Here is a 21,756-nt window from a genome sequence, read left to right as displayed (position 1 = left end):
AAGAGATTCCTGTATCCCTGTGATCACTGCTGCACTACTTACAATAGCCAAGACATGGAAGCAAAATGTCCATCAATAGATGAGAGGAGATATATATATATATATATCTATGAGTAAGTGGGGTAAAGCACAGATTTTCCAGAATCTTCCACATGACCTTAGACATTTCAATGGGTGTATGCCACCGCAGCTTCCTGCAGCCTGTGGGGTAATTGGCTTGGTGCCTGTCAGTCACAAGGGACCTGCCCACAGAGGAGGCAAGTGGGTGCCGTGCCTGCCCTGGTGGCAGAGGCAGCACCAAGAGGGCTTTTGCTAGCACGGACTGGGAGAAAGGGATGGAGTGAGAGCAGCTGCCAGGGGATGGAGCCAAGCCTCACAATGAGCAATAAAAGGGTTTCTCCCAGTCTGTCCTTTCCCTTGACAAGATTTCTGCCACACTGGTTTATTTGCCCCAGGCTGGGAACAGGCTCCCCACTAGAGCTACATCTGGTGTGGTTGGCAGGATCGGTGAACCAGAAATCTTATTTCATGGCTGCAATATTTGGGTGGGCTACCCATAGAGATGGTGAGGAGACACCCAGGAACCCCACTGTGGATAGTGGGGCTTCACCTGGGAACCCCCCTGTGAATGGTGGGAATTCACCTGGGGATTCCCCAGCAGGGATTTGGACTGGGGTAAAGCACCTTATAGATGAGTGGGCCCCTCCCCAGAATTGGAGAAAGGTGGAGACGCCAAAGGCTGTGATGTTAATCCTCCATGAAATAACAGACTGCTTAGGGGGACTGAGTGACTGCGGGGCAGCAGGAACTGTGGGATGGTTGTTTCTCATGGCTTTGGAAAGGACTACTAAAGAGAGAGACGCACTTCAGTGTTGCTTGGATGAGCTCAGAGATGAGTTATGAGGTGCTCTGAAAGAGGAATGACAGCTACTGAGTACTGAGATCATGCTGCTGAGAGACGTGCTGGCAGTGAGGGAGGAGGCAGCAGGAAAAAGTGAGCTACAAGAGGCCATGGGGAAGTGGAAGGAAGGGGCTGTGCCTTCAGCCCCTGCGATGGTAGAGAAGACGTCAGGGGAGGAGGACCTGCCGGAGCAGGAGGGAATGGGGCTGAGAGCGGACTGATGCCAAAGCCTGAGGCACCAGCCCCTCCCATATTAAAGGCTCACCCAGTTGTGATTAAGAAAGTAAAAATTGCAACACCCACAGGTTGCTCAGTGAGAGTAGCATTTCCCTCCCCACATTGTGGAGCACTCTATGTTCTTCCCCTATACCCAGGATGAGCTGCTGGATTTGAGCATCCAGTATCAACAGAAGCCTTCAGAACCTTTGCCCACATGGCCTCTGTGACTTTGGGATTTAGTGGTAGAGAGTATTGTTCTGTCTGGGTCAGAAATGGATAAACTGGTCCCCTGAAGACTCTCCCTCCCCCCAGCAATCTTTGCTAAATGCCCATCACACAGCAGGGAATCAGGCACTTCTGAAGTGGCTGACAGTGGCCCTCTGAGTACTTTGGCCTAATCAGGGTGATTTACTATACCTCCCCGCTAGCTGGAAAACACACGGAGCTACAGGTTTTACAAAAGTTGGGCATGAAAAAATATCATCTATAATATGGACCCTCAGGGTGCTGATGAGGAGTTGCTCACCATGGGAATGAGAAATCTGGTGCTCCATACAGCAACCCATCCCTCTTTGGATGCCCAGTGACTACTCTTGCCCCTCACATTGGGCAACCCATAAGTGAGGTTACTCATACTGTAGCAGACCTGAGGGAGGTTGAAACAATAAGAGTACAGAAGGAAGTACAGGCTACGACTTAAAGGAGAGGTGCAAAGGGCCCGTGAAGCTCTTGAGGACCCAGATGTGGGTTGGTTTGATAAAGGCGGGGCAGTGAAAGAAGAACTGATAGGCAGCCCAATAGGATCTTGTTAGAACTGTGGCACCAATTAGAGCCAGAACAGGGGTTCCAGCTGCTAAGGTCCAAGACACAAAAGCTGGAGCAGAGCCCCATGTGTGTGCCCTCAGGACTTCTGGGTGAGAGTACTCAGACCCTACCTGGGCCCGTCCCCACAGGAGGGTGATTGGGTGTCACAGTTTGACTGAGGTGGGGGTGGGGAAGTGGTGGGGACTAGAGGCCACATTTAGAATTAGTAATTCATTTGTACCCCGTGAATGTACAACGTGTCCTGGCACTGGTGGACACTGGAGCTAAATGTTCTCTAATTTATGGCAACCCTGACCACTTTCCCAGGACCCCTGCTGTGAAAGATGGTTATGGGGGTAAGGCAGAGTGAAGAAACCCCAAATCCCACTAGGGGTAGGGTGTTTACCCCCAAAGGAGTATAGTGTGTACATTTCTCCCATCCCTGAATATATTTTAGGGGTGGATATCCTGCAGGGCCTGCAGTTACAGACCACTGCAGGTGAGTTCAGACCGAGGATACCAAAGGCAGAGTGTAAAGGCAGTTCTGAGGGGACATGCTAAGCACCCACCTGTAGCTCTGCCTGTACCTTGGTGGGTGACAAATACTAAGCAGTATAAATTACCTGGGGGCACAAAGAAATTGGAGAAACTATACAGGAGGTGGAGGTGGTAGTCATCATAAAGCCCACTCATAGTTCCTTCAATTTCCCAGGATGGCCAGTAAAAGCCAGACAGCTTCTGGTATATGACTGTGCCTTACAGAGAACTGAATAAAGTCACACTCCCTTTGCATGGTGCTGTCCCCTCTATGGCAGCGATTATGGACACCCTGAGTGGTGACCTAGGGACGTATCATTATGTTGTAGACCTTGCTAATGCTTTCTTCTCTATTGACATAGCACAGGAAAGTCAGTAAGTTTGCCTTTATGTGGGAAGGCTGGCAGTAGACATTTACTGTCCTTCCACAGGGATACCTCCACAGCCCCACCATTTGTCATGGACTTGTTGCCGAGGACTTGGCCACATGGGAGAAACTGCCAACAGTGCAGCTGTGTCCTTATATGGGTGACATTATGCTCACATCTGATTCTCTTGCAGATTCAGACGAGGCAGTTGCTAGACTGCTGCAACATCTATAGGAGACAGGATGGGCTGTGAACAGCACCAAGGTTCAGGGACCTGGTTGGTCAGTAAAGTTCTTGGGGGTTGTCTGGTCAGGTAAAACTAAAGTTATCTCAGAAGCACTCATATACAAAGTTCAGGCTTTCCCTACCCCTAGCACTTTGACACTATTACAAGAGTTTTTGGGTCTTTTGGGCTTCTGAAAAATATTTATCCTGCATTTGGCACAAATTCTGAAGCCCTTATACTGGTTGGTATGAAAGGGCATCAGGTGGGACTGGGATGAAACGTGCAGCTTTCACTGCTGCCAAGCGAGCAGTCAAGGCCATGCAGGCCTTGAGTGTAATGGACTTATCAAGGCCCTGTGAGGTACATGTTCATGTAACCAAAGATGGCTATGGATGGGGCCTTTGGCAGAGCTTGAATGGACCTGCCAACCTATTGGATTCTGGTCACAACTATGGAAAGGAGCAGAGGTCCAGTACACCTCAATAGAGAAGCAACTGGCTGCTGAGTACCACACCTTACTGACTATGGAGCCCATCGCCAGAACAGCTCCAACCAAGATAATAACCAACCTATCCCAAAACGGGGTGGATGTGGGACCCAAAGGCCATGCAGTGGCATGGCACAGATGCCCATAGTGGCCAAATGGGGTGTGTACTTAGAGCAGTGTAGTGCCCTCTCTACTTGCCCCTTAAGTGGTGAACTCCAACACTTACTGGAGCCAGTGACATACACCAGTAGAAAGAAAGAACTTGCTTTGGAGCCATTGGTAGCCAAGAGTCCCTATCAGGAGGGAAGGGAAAGGCCTCTACACCTGAAGATACTTGGTATACAGCTGTCTCCAGTCATGGGCAGCCCCCGAAGTGGAGGGCTATGGCTTTCTGCAAGGTCAGCTGTGTAATTGGGGCTTGATGCTGTAGCTACTGATATGGTACCACGCCAACTGGATGGTCACTGGACCCTTTGAGGACAAGAGCTGTGGCAAGACCTATGGGCCTCTGGTCAGACTAAGGCAGTTACCGTACATCATGTGACCAGCCACTTGCCTTTGGCATCCCCAGGGAATGACAAAGCAGACACATTGGCCCAGGTGTGTTGGCTAGAAGGAAAGCCTGCCTCTGATATAGCTCAATGGTTACATCAGCATTTGCTGCACGTGGGACAAAAGACACTGTGGGCTGTAGCCATTGGTGGGGCTTGCTGTTGACCTTTGAAGAAGTCAGTAGAGCCCAGAAAGAAAGAGTGCCTGTGTGCTCTACGAGGGACCTACACCAATTCCTGCAGCAACATGGGACAATAGTAGAGGGGCTGATATCCCTTGTCAGGTGGCAGATAGACCATATTGGGCCTCTACCCATATCAGAAGGATATCGGTATGCCATGAGTTGTGTGGACACAGCTACTGGACTGTTGGTTGCTTTTCCTGCACATCATGCAGATCAGCAAACCAAGAGGGGCCCAGAGTGTCTTTTTGCAGCATATGACCAGCCGCAGGTGATTGAGAGTGATCAAGGCACCCACCTTACTGGACATGTGTTACAAGAATGGGTGCAGCAATTAGGGATAAAGTGGGTTTCATGTACCATATAACCCCCTGCCAGGTCAGGCATGATAGGTACAATAGTTTGTTGAAATCTGGCCTGAAATCAGACACTGACAGTCTGTGGGGCTGGTCAGTCTGCTTATGGACAGTGCTACAGCATTTGAGAAGCCCCAGAGGGGGCATTGAGCCCTGTGGACATGGTAGCACACACTGCTGCCTCTCCTATACAATTGCATGTTGCAAACCAAAGAAGCCAGAATATGACCAGCAGAGCAACAGCTGGCTACCAGCCCCTACTTTGCTAAACCTTGGGAGACTCTGTTGAGTGGATGTGGCCCTGGATATTTTGACACATGGACCAGGGATGGCTGGCCCTTCTGGCACCTTAGGGACAAGACCTAGAAGCTGGCCTCTGTTCCTGGAGTAACGAAAGAATGCCCCCCAAAGATCACAGTAGTGTACCCAAAACGGCCAGGAGGTAAGAGCATCTTACAGGGAAGTTCTGATTTATCTTTGTGACCAATGCATATGCGTCCTGCAGCCCTATATATTGACACATCTGTATCTCCCACAGAGATAGGGGTGAAGGTCTGGTACACTAGGCCAAGACAAGACCCCATTCCTGCCACGGCCCTCGCATAGGACCACTCTCTTGCATGCAGCATTCCTGATGAACAGGATTTGCCTATGCCAGTGTCATTAAAACATGTATCTTATCACCCTTAAGGTTATTGTCTTCTACAGTCCCTGTGGCTTGGACCCCTCCTGGCTACAGCTGCTACTTGCTGAGTGTGCACAGAGCTCCCTACCAGTTTTAAGCTGCTGGCCAACTGTGCAATTGGCAAGCTATGGACTTAATCTGAGTAAGACTTTGGACCTATCTGGATCCTCTGCCTTGAGGATTATGATTTTATTGTTACTTGTATTTCTGTTGTTGTATGTTATTAGTCTGGTTATAGTGCTCAGGTTTCTCACACAGGGGCCATCACAGAAGATGGGTAGTAAGTAGGTTGTAAGGTGAGAATTCTGGAGGGGTGGGTTGTCAGGCAAAGCACAGATTTTCCAGAATCTCCCACCTGTCCTTAGACATTTCAATAGATGTATGCCATAGCAGCTTCCCGCAGCCTCTGGGCAAGAGAGGAGAGAGACTGTTCTCTCCTCCCCTCCATTACGTAATTGGTCTGGTGCCTGTCAGTGGCAAGGGACCCACCCACAGTGTTCCTCACAGAAGCGAGTGTGCACAATGACTATAGAGGGCAAGCACCAAGCGGGCTTTTGCTAGCAGGGACCAGGGAGAAAGAAAGCATGCCACAAATGGAGCCAGGCCTCCTTGTGAGCAATAAAAGGGTTTCTCCCCATCTCTCCTTTCCCTAGACTTATTTCGGTTTCACTGATTTGTTCACCCCGGGCTGGGAACATGCTTCCCCCACTGGGAGGTGCAGAGTGCACTGATGTCAATGAACCAACTATTGATTTTGATTTGTTTTCTGTATTTCTATTTATTTCTTCTCCGTCTTCATGATTTCCTTCCTTCTGCTTGCTTTGAATTAGGTTTGCTCTTTTTTTTGTAGTTATCTTAAGGTGGAAGTTTAGGTTATTCATTTGTGATCATTTTTTTTTTTAAGACAGGTGTTTACAAACATAAATTTTCCTGTAAGCACTACTTTCACTGTATCCTTCAAGTTTGGTGTGTTGTGTTTCTCATTCTCTAAGTATTTTCTAATCTCCCTCTGACTTCTTTGATTCATTGGTTATATAAGAGTGTGCTATTTAATTCCACATATTTTTTGTTTCCCAGTGTTCTGTTATTTCTTCCTAGTTTAATTCCACTGTGGTAAGAAAAGATACTTTCCATTATTTCATGAAATCATGTGTTATGGCCCAGTATATACTCTAGCCTAGAGAATATTCCATATGCACTTGCAAAGAATGTTCTTTTTTGGAGTGTTCTATGGATACCTTTTAGGTCTAGTTGGTTTGTAATGTTCAACTCTTCTATTCCTTTGTTGAATTTCCATCTAGTTCTATATTAAAAATGATTGAACTCTCCAACTATTATTGTTTGTGTATTTCTCCTTTGAAGTCTATCAGTTTTTGCTCTGTGTGGTATGGGACTCTGTTGTTAAGTTTGCTTGTTTGTTACATCCTTTTGATAGACTGACTTTTATCATAAAATGTTTTTCTGTCTTGTTAGTAACAATTTTAATCTTCAAGTCTTTTATGTCTGATAATAGTACAGCCACCCATCTTACCTGGCTACTGTTTGCATGGTGTAACTTATCCACCCTTTTGCTTTCAACCTACTTGTTTTTTTTTACCAGTGCGCTTTATTCATGCAGATTTGAGTTCCTGTCTAATTGTTCAATTTCAGTGAAGAGATTGCACTTGTAGATCTGCTAGTGACAAATTTCTTTTTCAGTTTTTGATGATCTGGATTTGTCTTAGTTTCTCCTTCACTTTTGAAGGGTACTTTTACTTTATATATAATTCTTGATTGACAATCTTTTTCTTTCATCGCTTTGGATGAAAGTGGAATATGTCATCCCACTACCCTCTGGCCTTTATGGTTTGCAATGAGAAATCAGCTATTAATTTTATTGAGGATCTCTTGTATGTGATAAATTGCTTCTCTTGCTGATTTCAATATTTTTTTAAAGATATGATTGACATACATTAGTTTCAGGTGTACAACACAATTCAATCTTTAAATATATTGCAGTGTGATCACAGTAAGTCTTAAATATCCATCACCACATGTAGTTTTTTTCATAAGAACTTTTAAGATCTCAACAACTTTCAAATATGGAATAGAGTTTTATTATTAGCTATAGTCACTATGCTGTACATTACACCCCCAGGACTTATTTTATAACTGGAAGTTTGTGCCTTTTCAACACCTTCGGCCATTTTACCCACCCTCTTTGTCTTTTGATGGTTTGGTTACATTGTATCTAGGTATGGACCTCATTAGCTTATTCTACTTGGAGTTCATTGAGCTCCGTGAATATGTAGATTGTTGTTTCTAATCAAGCTTGGGAAGTTTTTGACTATTACTTCTTCAGATACCTCTCTCCATTTCTTTCTCTCCTCGCCTTCTGGGACTTCCATTTGCGTATGTTGGTATGCTTGATTGTATCCCACACACCTCTGAGGCTCTTCATTTTTTTCATTCTTCTCTTTGGTTTCCAGACTGAACAGTCTAATTGACACATCATCAAGTTTGTTGAGTCTTTCATCTACCTGCCCAGATCTGTTGACCCTCTCTAATGAATTTTCATTTGTTAATATTCTTTTCAACTATAGAATTTCTAACCAAAAAACTGTTGTTTTTTTTGTAAAGTCTTTATCTCGTAAGTTCAGCATCTGGGCTTTCCTAAGGACAGTTTCTGTTGCTTCCTTCCCCACCACCACATGGGCCATGCTTTCCTTTTCCTTTGCATGTTTTATAACTTTCTGTTGTAAACTGGACAGTTTTAATAATGTGGCAACTTTGGAAATCATATTCCCTCCTCATAGTTGGTTGTTGTTTTTGTTTGCACAGAACTTCCTGAACTAATTCTGTAAAGTTTTTGTTCTTTTTCATGGATGGCCACTGTTGTCTCTGCTTAGTTAGCTTAGTGATCGATCATCTAAGGATTAGACAGACATCTCTTTAAAGCCTGGAACCAAGAGGCTTCAACCTTTGAAAGGGGCTCTGTGTGTGCTGGATTATACCTTCAGCACTCAGCCAAGTCGTTTAAACTCTCTTAGCTTTTCTTTTCTCCTTCTGTAGAGCCTCAAGATAGCCAACGGTGACAGCTTAAGAGCTTTTCAGGTCTTTCCTGAATATGCACATACCACTGGGCACAAGCATATATCCCTACCCAAGTTCATGGCCTTCTAGATTCCAGGACTGTGTGGAAGCTTTTGCTCATTTTCTATCCACCCTCTGGGGTGATACTGGGGAAAAGACCTATCTATCATGCTAGTTCAGCATTTTGGGGCTGGTCATGATTCTAAACCAAAGATGCTATTAGCAGAGACTCTACCTTGTAATCAGTTCAGTTAATAATATATGACAAATAGCCTTAATCTATCCCATGTTCATTCCCACATCATTTGTTTTGGCTATATCAGAAAGCTAGCACAATCAATCACCTAGAAAGCTTTTATGACCTCAAGTATGGGGCTCTGCACACAAATTTTCAGAGTGGTCTACAAGATGCCACTACACATCCATTAGGACAGCTACAATTAAAAAGATTGGAGATTCTAAATACAGGAGATTCTAAATTGAGGATGTGGAGCTACTGGAATTTCATAGACTAATGGTGGGAATATAATATGGGAAAGTTCCATGATTTTTTATAATGCTGAATATGTAATTATCATACAGTCCAGCAGTTCCACTCCTGGTATTTACCCAAGAGAAATAACATTTGTTTCCAAAAGGACTTGTTTTAAATGTTCACAATAATTTTATTCGTAATAGCCAAAAATCAAATAACCCAAGAGTCCAATAACCAAAGGTTCCAATAATCAAATAACCCAAATCTCTCAGCACAAAGATAAACAAATGGTGACATGTCCATACAATGGGATGCGCTATGCAGCAGTAAAATGAACAGCTACTGATACAATATGAATATTCAAAAACATGTTGAACAGAAGCCAGGCACAAAAGGCAACATATTCTGTGATTCTGTTCATATGACATTCCAAAAAAGGCAAAACTATAGTGACAGAAAGCAAGTCAGTGGTTGCCTGGGCCCATACGAAGGGGGACACAAATAACTTTGGGGAGTGATGGCAGTGGCATGTTTGTCATTGTGGAGATTTCACAGGTATATACACTTGCCAAATCACATGGAACTTATACACATTAAATGTGTAGTTTATTGTATGTAAACTACAACTCAATAGGTTTTTTTCTTAAGACATGGTTAAAAAATAAAGACATCCTTGCTCCTGACTCTGAACAAGTCTCACCCCCACTCAGACACTTGCAGGTCCAGATGTAGGGAGTGAAAGCACTTGAGGTGCTTGAAAGGGACAGTGTAGCCATATAGGCCAGGTTTAAGTCAAAAGTATGTATTTTTGAGTGAAGTCTCTTATTTTAAAACATTAGCACCAGATTCAAAACTTCTTAAAATGCCAGATGAGCCAAACAAAATCAATCTTCAGACTGTTCTGTGGCTCACAGGCAGTCAGCTTGTGATCTGTGTCCTAAAATCTGTCCTGGCTCAGGCTACAGAGCCGTAAGGTGGAACCACACAGAGTGGCTTGTCCTTGGAGTGGCTGTGGAATGTTGTTCTTGCCCCTCCTTGAATGAGGTGATAGCAACTAGTCTTGATGGTGTAGGGCTGGGCCCAGCCAGTGGAAGCTTTTTAACAGAAACTAATTCTCTAAAGCTTAACAGAAACTAATTCTGTGGGAATACACATTATACCGTCCCCTCCAATTCTGCTGTTTCTCAGGGGTCCTACTGCACCCCTGGGGGAACCTGACCTGGATTACAGTCACATTAGCACCTACAAGGGCAAGGATAGCCCACAGGGACCTCAGGAGGACCCCATTTACTCCCAAGCACTCTGCGCCCTGAGGGGTTCGGGCCTGTGCTCAGGACTGCCCTCAGTACGTGCACAGCAGTTCTGCTGCCCTCAAAATCCCGCGATACATGGCCTGTTTTGCTAGGTGTCTGACATGCCCTTTGTTCCCTGGCTCAGTTTGGGGGCAGCCCTGTGTCCTGTGCTGTGGGGCTGGCCGTCCTGGATGTCTTGGAGAAGGAGCGGCTGCAGGCTCACGCTGCCTCTGTGGGCAGCTACCTGATGGAGCTTCTCAGGCAGCAAAAAGCCAAACATCCCATCATTGGGGACGTCAGGTGAGGCTTAGGGCAGCAGTCAATACCCACTAACCAAGCACCTGCCAGAGTCCTGGCGAGGTTTTTTTCTTTCACCTGGTGACCACCTGGGACTGGGGGCATTTTCCTCTCCACAGAGGAGCTGAAGTACTGAGTGGGTAGCTGGTGCCCAAGATGGCGCTTCTAGGGAGGGGAAAGCCAGGAGCAATCTGAGCTCTGACCCCATCTCCCCTCTGTCCACACCAAGGGCCCTTTTACCCATTGTAGTTACTTCCTGGAACTCTCTCACCACCCTGACAGTTCCCATTGCTCTCAGCCTCCCCACGAGGCAAAGGTACAAGCCCTGGTGGACTTTCTGACAGGGGCTTGGCTGTAGCCCAGGCAAAGGCTGAGAACCAGGACCGTGGTCCCTCAGGATGCTTAAGATGTCACCTTCTCCTCCAGGGGCACTGGGCTCTTCATTGGTGTGGATCTGATCAAAGATGAGGCCACAAGGACACCAGCAACCAAAGAGGCTGATTACTTGGTGTCCAGGTATTTTTTTTTCTTTAGACAGGTTGAGTTTGCAGTCTAGGGCCCTAACTAGGGAGGAGCCTCCCCCTTTTGCCTCTCCACTCGGGCACTCTGGGCCCACAGAGGGTGGACTGAAGGACATAGCACCTGGGCCTCTGACACAGGAAGGGGACCACCAATCTGTGCAGCCCCTCAGCTAGGTCCCATGCAGAGTCCTGTCAGCACTGTGCCCAGTGCCCGGCAAGAGGCTTCAGATGGGCACAGGCCATTCCCTGCCCAGGTGGCTACTTCTGCCCTGCATGGCACACTGCAGGAGCTCTGACACCCAGGCTGCCCAAAGGAAGCAGCTCTCCGCAGCCCACCAGGGACTGCAGCAGGACCAGACGAGGGCAACCCAGTCCGCAGGCACCAGGCTTGGGGGATGGACGGGACTCCTGCTCCTTGCCAGCCCTGCCTACTGACAGCATCTGGGACTCAGCAGCCCCACCCCAGCCCCAGGTTGCGTTCTTTCACTTCATGCCAGGCAGGCCCTGAGACTCAGGACCCTTCCCCTTACTTCCTATTTATCTCCATTCTGCACTCCTATCCCCTTACCCCGCCCCCTTAGGAGACATTCATGCCCCATGTATATGCATCCTTAAGACTCAACTGAAACATGCTGTGTCCCAATTCACACAATCTGTAAAAATCTTCCCTCTGAAGATTCTTGAAACTAACCCATCCTAAGTGACGATTCCGTCCCTGCCCCCTCTGCCAGGTGGACATGCCACCAGTGGGATGGCCCTGCAGCTAGCCTGACTTCCTCCACCCCACAACCACCTGGTTTCTCCAATCCACTAAGGAAAACTGGAAGTTCCACCTGCAGTCACCCTGCTAGTAGGCAGCAGAGCTGGGTTTGAGTCCAGACCATGTTCTTTCCACCACAGCTGTAGTCAGTGCAGGTAGAGGGGGATGGGAGTGAGGTGCCAGAAGGCAGACCGAGTTCCCAAAGACCCCCACTCCAGGCAAATTTAATGGGAGCAGGGGTCAGAGTGTAAATCACATCAGACCCCTTTCTCTCAGTGGCCTAATATACCTTCCTGGGTTTAACGTATAAATGTGGAAAACTAATGATTCTTAGGTACTTATGTAAGGAGGGTAAGATCATCTCCCTGAGAACCAGAAATTAAGTGAATAGTCCCATCTGGGAATGCCAGATGACTGTGGGCAGGGAGCAGGAAGGGGGTTGGCAGGGGAGTTACTGGAGCTGGGTGAAGGGTACATGGGGCTCACTACCTGACTGTTATGTGGGGCATTTTCCATGAAGTATACTATACACATCACATAGCCACAGGAGATGGAAAATGCAGGAACTCTCACCCCTCCATGGCAATCCTGGCTTCGCTTAGGCTGGGGCTGCAGGGGTGGCTGAGGGAAAATCCCTGCTTTGGGGAGCAGCAGGCTCATGGCCTGATCACAAAAGCCCCAGTCACAAGGCCAAGGCCAGGCTGAGGAAGGCCTTTAAGACCATGTGAAGGGCTCCTGGCTGCTTTATCCTGTCTTTACAGGCTGAAGGAGAACCACATTTTGCTGAGCCCTGATGGCCCTGGGAGAAACGTCCTCAAGTTTAAGCCCCCAATGTGCTTCAGCTTGGACAACGCACAACATGTGGTGGCAAAGATGGATGCCATCCTGACAGGTAAGCCTGCAGCCCAAGGGGCAGCTGACCATGTCTCTAAAACCAGCCAGTAGCATGCCCAGGGAGGGGACACAACAGCCAAGCCAGGTTATCTTCTGGACAGTGCAGGGAGCAAAGAATTGAGGTGGAGGGAATCCTTCAGGCCCAGGCCTCCCCCTCCCTAGTCCTGCCTGCAGCCTCCCCATCCTCCTGCCCAGGAGGTACCAGTATCGGATACAGCACAAGGGAAACAGGGCTTAGACTGAGGCCAGCCAGCATTACTACAGTGGGAGACCACATTATGCATCCTTAGAGCCACTATGAGGTGTTCAGTGGTAGATCTGTACTTTTTATTCAGGCTAAGATCAGTCAGCTGCTGTGTGGCTGAAGAGATCTGCACCCAGGACTCAAATACAAAGTAAAGTTCCCCTCCACAGAAGCTCCTAGCTTCCAAAGACAGCCCAGGGTCTCTCCCAGTCCCACTAAGAAACTACCTCCCAGACTGGACCATCTATAGAGGCTATGCTACATATTTAAGCTCGTAGGAGCCCAAACAGGTCCAGTCCCATCTGGGGAGCCCAGCATGCAGCACCCACCTATGCCCCAGGGTTTTAGGCACCAAGACCCATCCCTAAGACAACTGGTAGGGGTGTGGGAAGTGCATTTGTGGGCAGCCCAGGGGGGCACAAGCAGACCGTGCTGGCCTTGGTTTCCTGCACCAAGGGAGGAGTGTCAGTTGAGTCTGGAAGTCTTGGGAAATCTGAGGGCTAACTGTGCCCTTTGGGGAAATTGCTATGATCCTATGGCTGGTGGTAAAGGGTAGAACATAGGTTGGTGAGCCCAACCTCCACACTGCCATCCAAGAAGCTTGACACTGGTGGTAGCAGGGGTCGTCAGGAGATTAAGGCCAATTAACAGGTTGGGTGGCTCTCTTCAGACATGGAAGCAAACATGCGAAGTTGTGCCACACTGCAGCCCCAGCTCCGAGGCAGCGCTGCTGGGGTCACGTCCTCCAGGTGAGTGGGCCTTGCTTCTCCTGCGCAGTGGCGGTTCCTTCACTCAGCAGCCAAACCTTTTCTGATGAACAGTTCACTGATGTTGCCTTCCCACAGGTTCCAGGGCTTGGGCTTTCCCCTCACCTTCTCCACCCCACCACCACATAGTGGAATCCTTAGTTTGCATTTGACAGCCGGAACAGCCTTCCTCCCCAGACCAGTTCCTTTCATGGGTGAGGGCAACTCCCTTTGCCAGGCTGTGTCCACCTGGAGCCCCAGCACGCTGCCTCTTGCAACCAGATAGTCTTAGGCCTCAATACCCAGACTTAGGGTGGCACATGTAGCCTATCATGTGCCAACATCCAACTGGCTGTGGGCCACTGCCCCATCTACAGGGTTCACTGTCTTTGAATGAGACGTTGAGGCCCATTTCTATAGGCAGGTCAGGACAATGAGGTGTTGAGGTGACCCAGATTGACTCTGGAAGAAGCAACAGCCCTGCTGGGGGGTGGCAACCCTCACTGCACCATCTTCACCCCCTAGACAGCTAAATAACTGCCTCAAACCTCCCAGACATTCCCTTTAAAGGGGCTTAAGTCCTGGGCAGGGCTGCATTATTACAGAAAATCAAGGATTTGGAAAGCACGTAGCTATGGGTCAAAGACGACACTGGAACCCAGAAAGCTCATGACACTTGCCCCTCCCCACCTTTCCATAGCATATCCCTCACTCACCCAGGCTTTGGGGGTTTTTTAATTTTTATTTCAAAAGCTTGGATCGCTTCAATATCCAGGTCGTGGCAAAATCAGGACACGTGTAAAATACCTTACAATACATTAGATTCCCAAAAGGTACCAAAAAGTACAGTAAAATTAACACTTCCAATACAGGAAATGTATGACACAAATAATATAAAATTAAAAGGTGAAAAAAAGGTGACACTGGTTTCCTAAGATAGTTCATACTCTTTACAACCAGGGTCCACAGGTCCAGGCTGCAGAGCAGCAGCAGGAAAGCAGACCCCCCCCACCCAAATCTGGTTCTGAGTAACCCAGTAATAAAATCAGTTCATAATGCCGCTCTGGCCTCTGAGACACCACACGCTGCCTAAAAAACAACTAGAGCTCTGGGAATAGTAAACAGGAGAGTGATTTCCAGGAGGGTGGGGGGATTTTTAAATAAGATGCACATGGGACAGGCCATAGAAAGTATGCCAAGTTAAATTTGGTACATAATTGTGTTCACTTGATATCCAAACAAAGCGTGTGCGATCAGTCGGACTCTCCTGCTGAAGCCTCAGTATGGCTTGTAGTTATTCTGATGGCCACCACGTCGCTGGCTCTTCCCGTAATTTGTACTACCCTGACCTAGGGACAAGAACAACAATGATAGCAGCTACCACTCACTGAGCAGTCATCCCTGTGCCAGGCGCTTGATATGAATCCTCACCAAAGCCAACAACCCTGTCAGGTAGGGATACCTACCCCACCTTCCTGAGACCCATAACCTCAAGAGCTCAGCCAGGTAGCTCCAGGGGCTGAGGCAGGCCATGAACCCAGCCTGTCCGACTCCAAAGCTGCCGCTGCCAGTAGCCCCTGCACTGTCTGTCCTGCCTCCCAGGGAGGGTGAGCAGACTGGGGCCTCCCTCTCCTACTTACTGTAGTCGTAGCCGGGGCCGTAGCCGTAATAGCCATAGGGCGAGTAGTCGTAGCCGCCATAGCCGGGCCCGTAGCCCTGCTGGTAGCCGTAGCCCTGGTTCCAGTAGTTGCCGTAGCCCTGATTCCAACTCTGACTCTGACCTGTGGGGGGAGCAGGGCACAGCGGCCCATGGACCATTTAGCGCACACAGGAGCTAGGATGGAGGAAATCCTGCCCTTTGGGTGGCGGGGTTACTATGGCAACTCAGGTAGAAGCCAAGGGGCTGCACTCCTGGTTTAGGGGGCACTGGGCCCAGCCCTTCACCAGAGAGCCAAGCTGGAGGCTTTTTTAAAAGTCCAGGCTAGGCCAGAACACTAACTTCACTAGGGGCAAAGCAGCAGGAGTTCATCTCTCTCAAATCCCCCTCTGATCACCCCCACCCCTCCCTGGCAGCTTGCCCTTTAAAAGGATGGAGCTCAGGCTTTGGAGTCAGAGGGGCCTGGGACTAAAGGAGGTTAAGCGCCTGGCACAGCCCTGCCCTACCACCTTCCACCCACCCACCCACCAGTTCGCTAAGTCAGGATAGCCAGAGCCTAGTGCACCCTACCCCACAGTGTGTCAAGTGAATGGCCCCTGCCCTGCGGCCCCAGGCAGCCAGGAGAAAGCTGACCCTTGCACACTAGGCAGGGCTCTGCATATCACACCACAGGCTGCCACAAGTACCCCACAGGCAAGGCTGCCCTATGCAGGCAGGAAAACAGGCCATCTTCATACAGGTTCCACTCACCTCCGCCACCGCCGCTGCCTCGGTTCCCCCGGTTGCGGTTCCCACGGCCCCCAGAGCCGTACTGCTGCTGCTGATAGACCTCTTTGGGCTGGGCCACCTTGATCTCACACTGAAAGCCGGGAAGGCAGTGGGTTAGGCCACTGAGTCAGGCTCTGGGCTGGGACTGTGCACAAATACCTTCACTGACACTCAGAGGGCAGAACTGGTCCATCTGCTCAGAAACAATATGCTGGAGGGGAAGCCAAAGCACGCAGGACCACAACTACAGCCTAGACAAACTCACTCACACCAGGGCCCCTCTGGCTCAGATCTTTCCCCACAGAAGTACTAGGGATGACGGACAGGGACACTGGACACAACCCCAGGGATGGCTCCATGTCTAACAACTGAGAGCAAAGCAACAGCATGCCAGCGCCAGCCCAAAGAACCACACTGGGACAACAGGGTCAAAGGTGGTTTCCCGCTAAGTTCCTCACAGAAAATAAGGAAAACTAAATTTCCTTTTTCTTTTTTAACAGAAGAAATGAAACATCCCACTAAAATAGCTATTGAGATGTGACCCTGACCTCCAAGTTACAGAGGAAGAAAGCCACTGAGACTCTGGGTGGAGCCTGCCTGAGTCCATACTGCTACCCTCTTCCCCAAACAGTTTTCATGTCTATCCCCTCAGGGCCCAGAGCCAATTTCCTTTTTGCTCAAACAGCTGGCCACTGTTGAGGGGTAGGGTCAAGACCTTCCAGTGCTCCTACTTAAATAAACCAGCAGTGTTTTTTAAACCAAGTTATCCTGACACATACCTTCCCCCACATTCAAGACCAGTAAAAGCCAATTTATATACAAGGTGTCCCCACACAAGCATACCCCTACAAAAATAACAAATTTGTCCCACCAAAGAATGCAATCTAACACTTTCTTTCCTATTGAATTAAGAAAGCACAATTAAATATACTTAGGTAGTTTTACTAATGCTGCCCTACAGGCTGTTCCTGCCCATTTTACATTATGGTACAGGAAAAAAAGGCCTCTCTTATCACCGTCTACTGTAGTAAGTCAATGTCATCTTACCTAAGTGCCCCTAGAGTCCAGTTTCATTTTATGTAAAATTTAAGGGCCCATCACAAATCCCAATCTTCCCAAATTCTCAGCCAGGACTTAGCCTTCCACAAACCCCACCCTACCTGCCCCACCTTATCTAGCTGCCACTCCTACTTACAGCCTGCCACACCCTGCCAGTGAGCCACACCCTAATTCCCAACCCCCAGACTTGGCCGCCTGGAGTACCCACTATCCTGACCAGAGTTCAGCAGGGAGAAAGTACCTTTCTCACTGCACAGGACTCTACTCACTTGAAGGCAAAACTGGCCCTGGACATGAGCAGGCCAGGACCATTTGAGCTCTTTGGGAAGGATCTTTGCCAGGGTGGTGGGGATTGAGTGAACCAGACTCCAAAGAAGCTAGAGGGGATTTGGATGTGGCAGGAAGAGAAAAGCTCTGCAGCAGTGTCCACAGTGGTAAAGACTTGACCAGAGAGAAGAAATCAGTGAATGGCAGAAGTTCTAGAATCTTCTGAGACCCTAAGTGCAGGCCATATATACACCTTTAGACTTTAGATCCAGAACACCCTGAACTGTAGCTTTACATCAGGAATCAAAGGGGTTACTCAGCACACACACTATCCCACAGAAACCACCTTCTTCTCTTGCCTCCTGTACAACTTGCACCTACTGCCAGTCCAACCAGCCTGGATCTCCTTTAAGAACATACCATCTGCCTGTGTGCAGGGAAACAGCAGGTGTGACTACCCTAGAGAGCTCCAGGAGGCAAACCCAACCCCTAACCCACACAAGCAAGGGCCAGCTCTCTAGCAGCAGTCCAGGAACCTGGAGCTGGAACACCTCACCTTACTTCCACTGATAGTGTGGAACTTTTTCTCCAGAACTTTCTTCACAGGTTCCTCTTCTTTAAAGGTGATGAAAACAAAGCCTCGTCTTTTATTCGACTTTGGATCCATTGGAAGCTCAATAGCCTCAATCTGCAAATATAGGCAAACCTTAGATCAGTGCCTCCCCTACCCTAGGACCCAGATGGAGATCTTGGAAGAAAAGGCACATGAAGGCCAGAGGGTGAAAAAGAAGCGGCCTTCAGGAGAGGGTTCCAGCCAGCCAAGGTTGCAGAGGACCAGGAAGGCAACCTCAGGGCAGATGGCAGGCCACTCCTGGGCCACACACTTACCTCTCCAAACTCGCCGAAGTATTCTCTGATTTTCTCCTCAGTGGCTTCAGGATTCAGACCCCCTACAAAAATTTTCTTTACTGGGTCCTTCTTCATAGCCATGGCCTTTTTGGGGTCAATGACACGGCCATCCAGCCTATGTTCCTTTTGGTCTAGGACCTGTTCCAACAAAAGGAGTCCCGTTGTAACTCAGCATGACCTTGGACAAGGCCCTTAGAGCCACAAGACTCCAACACAGGTACACAAATGTGTTTCATACCCTCCAAACTCTCCCCCTCAATATGATCAACCCAATCTTCTCCAGACCTCAAGTACAGCTGGCTTACTCAACACCTAAAAATCAGTCCTCACTGCCCCCAAATCTGCCTATGCTATGTTGTCCCTCTTCCTGCCCAGGTTGTCCCAGTTGAGAGCCTACCTCCTCCAGAAATAAAGCAGCAGTGATTAAGAGCACAGGCCAGAACTGGCTGCTAGGGTTGGAACCTGTAACCCACCCCTTACTAGCTGTGTGACCCCTCCTACTTAAAACTTCTCTGAGCCTTAGTTTTGTAAAATGCGGTTAAAATAATGCCTTATCTTGTAGCAAATCTGGACTTTTCTAGTCCTTATAATGAAGTGTTTGCTTTAGCACAATAACCAGAATAGGCACAAAAAACAAATGTCCACTATTATCTTCCTGGACCACCGGAGGCCCACTACTTCCTCCCCCACACAAACTATGTTCAACCCCTTCAAAAACAGGAACATAAATCCCTAATCTCTACTTTTCAAAGTCTTCCCAACTTCTTCCAGTATCTCTGCACTTAACCAGATGCAAACACACCAATGTTCTAAAATGCTGTCCTCTTGGAATACAGACTTCTGATACAAATACCTAGCTTACCTTCTCCACACTGGATGCATCTTTGAAGAGAATAAACCCAAACCCTCTTGATCGGCCAGTGTTGGGATCCATTTTTATTGTACAGTCAACGACCTCTCCAAATTTGGTAAAATAATCCTTTAGGTCCTTTTTGCTGGTATCCCAGCTCAGGCCACCAACGAACATTTTTCTGAAATCGTAGGTTGAGAGACACACGACAACAAGTCTTGTAAGAAAACTGTTAACCTGGCCCTGACACAGCTTTCACTGAAAGGATTATACATATACCACTACCCAGGACAGAACAAGGTCCACCCTCGGAGTCCATAAGGGTCCTACTTTTTGGAAACATGTTAAACTCCACTACCAAACTCCACCTTAGCCTTAACTAATACTTTGAGAAAGAGGGCACCCCCAGGCTGGGCGAAGCTAAGGGACAACCTGGCCAGAGGTACGGGCCCTGAGCACGCACAACTGAAGGGATTTGTCTAAGCACCAGAAAGGCAACCGCGCGGGCACAACTTCCCCACGTCCGAGGCCTCGCTCTCAAGGAACTCGGGGCTTCCGGGCCGAGCCCGCCCTCCGACCGTGGCTCCGCCCCGGGCAGGAGGCGGAGGCTGCAGGCCCCGCCGGGCGCCAACTCCTCCCACACCGCCCAGCCAGGGTCCGAGCGCACTCCGTTTCCGGGAGCCCGACACGGCCCGCGTCCCACGCGAGCAACCCTGGGGCGGCGCTAAAGTCAACCCAACCAACTGCAAACGGCGGCGCGGATCGGCGCGGAGGAGCTGCTCCGCGGGCCACGAGCAGGCCCCGGCCGCCGCCGCTGCCCCTCCCCCCGCCGCGTGGCGCCAACAAAAGGCGGCCCCGGAACAAAGGCGGCGCCCCGGTCGGCCCGCGGCCGAACCTACCCCGCATCCTCCTCGTTCTTGCTGGCGTTTATCTGGTCGCCCTCGGCGCCATTCTGGTTTCCGGCTGGAGGCGCCGCTCTCCCGCCTCCAGCGCCCGCTGCGGCCCCTGTGACGGTGGAGGCTGGCGACTCCCCTTCGGGGGCGGCCTCATGTCCGTTCTCGGTGGCGCCCGTCGTCTCCATGGGCTGCTCCTCACTCGCTTCCGACATGCTAGGCCAAGGCGAGGCGGCTCCTGCAAAGAGAAGCCACATGCGGCCCCAGCGCATCAGAACGGTGCGGCTCCCGCCGGGGCTCCCGCCCGCCGCCCGCGGGCCCGGCCGCTCACCTCGCCGCCGATGACGCCGCGAGGCCCACTCGTCCCCGCCCGCCGGGAAGGTGTCACGGGCTCGGCGGCGCTCACCCTCGCGCTGCCGGTCCTCGTCTCCGCCAGCCGACGGAGCCGCTGCGATCTCGCGCCCTCTTCCTCGGCCGCAGTCGCACAGAACCCACCAACACACTTACACTAGACCCGCGCAGTGCCGCCGCCTGACAATACCGACTCGTGGCGCTCTTTATAATGCCGGAGCCGGGGACCACCTCGCAACAAGGTGCATGCTCATTGGCTTCCCTTGCCCGTCACTCATACCCGTACCGGGGTCCCATTGGTCATGGCGGTGCGCGCACGCCAGACCTGGGCGGGTTTTGTCCTCGTTTTAGAACGCGCGCGAGCCGCAGTCTTGCAGAGGGGTCTTGTGCCGGTCAGACAGACATCCTCGGTCCAAGGCTGCTAGGTCCGAGCCCCGCGGCAGAGATCCGAGTCAGAACCTCTGCCCTCTGAGGCGCAGTCTGTCGCCCAGGAGCTTCCCATGGCAGCCTCAGCTACTCCATTTCCCGAAAGAGGTGACTGGGCTCGAGGAAGTCTCGCAAACCAAGATCGCCCGGCTGTGTATGGCAGAACCCCGGCTTCCGAGATTGGGCACCTAAGAGCCCCAAGGCCATCGGCACGACTAAGGACTGGGACGCAACCAGCCCTCCCCTTTGACCTTGGCGCCCTCAAAGGCCCGCACTCTCCAGTTTGAGCCGCCTGCCCCAGTGGCTACGAGAAAGGAGGGGGCGGAGTCCGCCAGGTGTCTGGTGCCGACGGTGCTCCTGCAGGATGTGGCGGGAGAAACGGAGAGGAGGGAGGACTGGGGTGTTTGCTCCAGTCCTGGGTCACCAGACAGCACCTTGACGATTTGAATCACATTTATACACTTGATTACTTAAGTGGTTTTATTTAAGTTAGCTCATTTATTTCTTAGAAAAACGTACCACTTACGAGAATGTATGGGGTTTGGTGGAGGAAAAGGGAAGGCTTTATTTTTACAGTATACAAACCCCTTAATATTATCTCCTTGACCACCAAGCTAGGCCTGCACAATCCTGTAATTCCTTTTAATCATAAGGGTGATAGGCCCCAGATGGACCAGGATTATAATCTCTGAAACCGGGGAATTAGCAAAATAGCAACAAAACACAACTAGACTTTTCTGCCGGATTCCTGTAGCCAGGTCCACAGAGGCAGATGGAGCATTCTATTTTCTCATCTGGTCTCCTAACAACCCTAAGGAAAGTCATCAATGTATAAAAGAGGAAACTGAAGCCCAGGCTTTAGTGGCCCAAAGCTTACTCCCTAATCCAGCCAACCAGTGGAGTTGCTGTGAAAATTAAAAATGTGACAACTTCAAAACTGGAAAAAATAACCAACTTCA

The 21,756-nt window shown here is 49.6% G+C and overlaps 2 protein-coding genes across 11 annotated transcripts in view; one reads left to right on the top strand and one right to left on the bottom strand.

The window, feature by feature from the left end:
• The window catches only part of PHYKPL (5-phosphohydroxy-L-lysine phospho-lyase), a 39,537-nt gene extending 22,737 nt beyond the window's left edge, over nucleotides 1–16,800 (top strand). For 4 of the 7 annotated variants that reach the window (XM_037017285.2, XM_037017284.2, XM_037017282.2 and 1 more), the window contains 6 exons: nucleotides 10,301–10,455; nucleotides 10,879–10,968; nucleotides 12,495–12,625; nucleotides 13,542–13,620; nucleotides 14,971–15,069; nucleotides 16,543–16,800. In XM_037017285.2, the coding sequence (XP_036873180.1) occupies nucleotides 10,301–10,455; nucleotides 10,879–10,968; nucleotides 12,495–12,625; nucleotides 13,542–13,620; nucleotides 14,971–15,040 (525 nt within the window). In that variant the 3' untranslated portion in view covers nucleotides 15,041–15,069; nucleotides 16,543–16,800. Of the gene's footprint in view, nucleotides 1–10,300; nucleotides 10,456–10,878; nucleotides 10,969–11,704; nucleotides 12,626–13,541; nucleotides 13,621–14,970; nucleotides 15,070–16,542 lie in introns of those variants that run through there. The other 3 variants (XM_037017283.2, XR_005061085.2, XM_037017286.2) reach the window with 3 other exon arrangements.
• HNRNPAB (heterogeneous nuclear ribonucleoprotein A/B) lies at nucleotides 9,030–20,602 on the bottom strand. Of its 4 annotated transcripts, none has more exons than XM_073221164.1 (8): nucleotides 20,427–20,602; nucleotides 20,027–20,258; nucleotides 19,140–19,308; nucleotides 18,257–18,415; nucleotides 17,925–18,056; nucleotides 16,025–16,133; nucleotides 15,258–15,398; nucleotides 9,030–13,681 (listed from the first exon to the last, which is right to left on the bottom strand). In XM_073221164.1, exons 2-8 carry the CDS (start codon nucleotides 20,233–20,235, stop codon nucleotides 13,608–13,610), a joined length of 993 nt encoding a protein of 330 aa, XP_073077265.1. In that variant the 5' UTR covers nucleotides 20,236–20,258; nucleotides 20,427–20,602; the 3' UTR covers nucleotides 9,030–13,607. The 4 variants fall into 4 exon arrangements, with proteins under 4 accessions (XP_073077265.1, XP_073077264.1, XP_073077267.1 ...); XM_073221163.1 differs by having other exon boundaries at nucleotides 20,352–20,599; XM_073221166.1 differs by lacking the exon at nucleotides 9,030–13,681 and adding an exon at nucleotides 14,346–14,966 and having other exon boundaries at nucleotides 20,352–20,596.
• Nucleotides 20,603–21,756: the final 1,154 nt, after the last annotated feature.

The sequence above is a fragment of the Manis javanica genome, chromosome 14 (assembly GCF_040802235.1).
Source record: "Manis javanica isolate MJ-LG chromosome 14, MJ_LKY, whole genome shotgun sequence".
Classification (NCBI taxonomy): Eukaryota; Metazoa; Chordata; class Mammalia; order Pholidota; family Manidae; genus Manis; species Manis javanica.
The sequence above is the reverse complement of the archived record's forward strand: the minus strand, read 5'-3'. Positions and strand labels throughout refer to the sequence as shown.

Excerpts from the sequence above, each read along its gene's own strand:
- HNRNPAB (XM_073221164.1), bottom strand. The coding sequence starts at position 20,235 with ATGTCGGAAGCGAGTGAGGAGCAGCCCATGGAGACGACGGGCGCCACC. Across the intron at positions 19,309-20,026 it reads AAGAACGAGGAGGATGCGGG|AAAAATGTTCGTTGGTGGCC; the intron begins GTAGGTTCGGCC and ends CTACGATTTCAG. Across the intron at positions 18,416-19,139 it reads ATGCATCCAGTGTGGAGAAG|GTCCTAGACCAAAAGGAACA; the intron begins GTAAGCTAGGTA and ends TTGTTGGAACAG.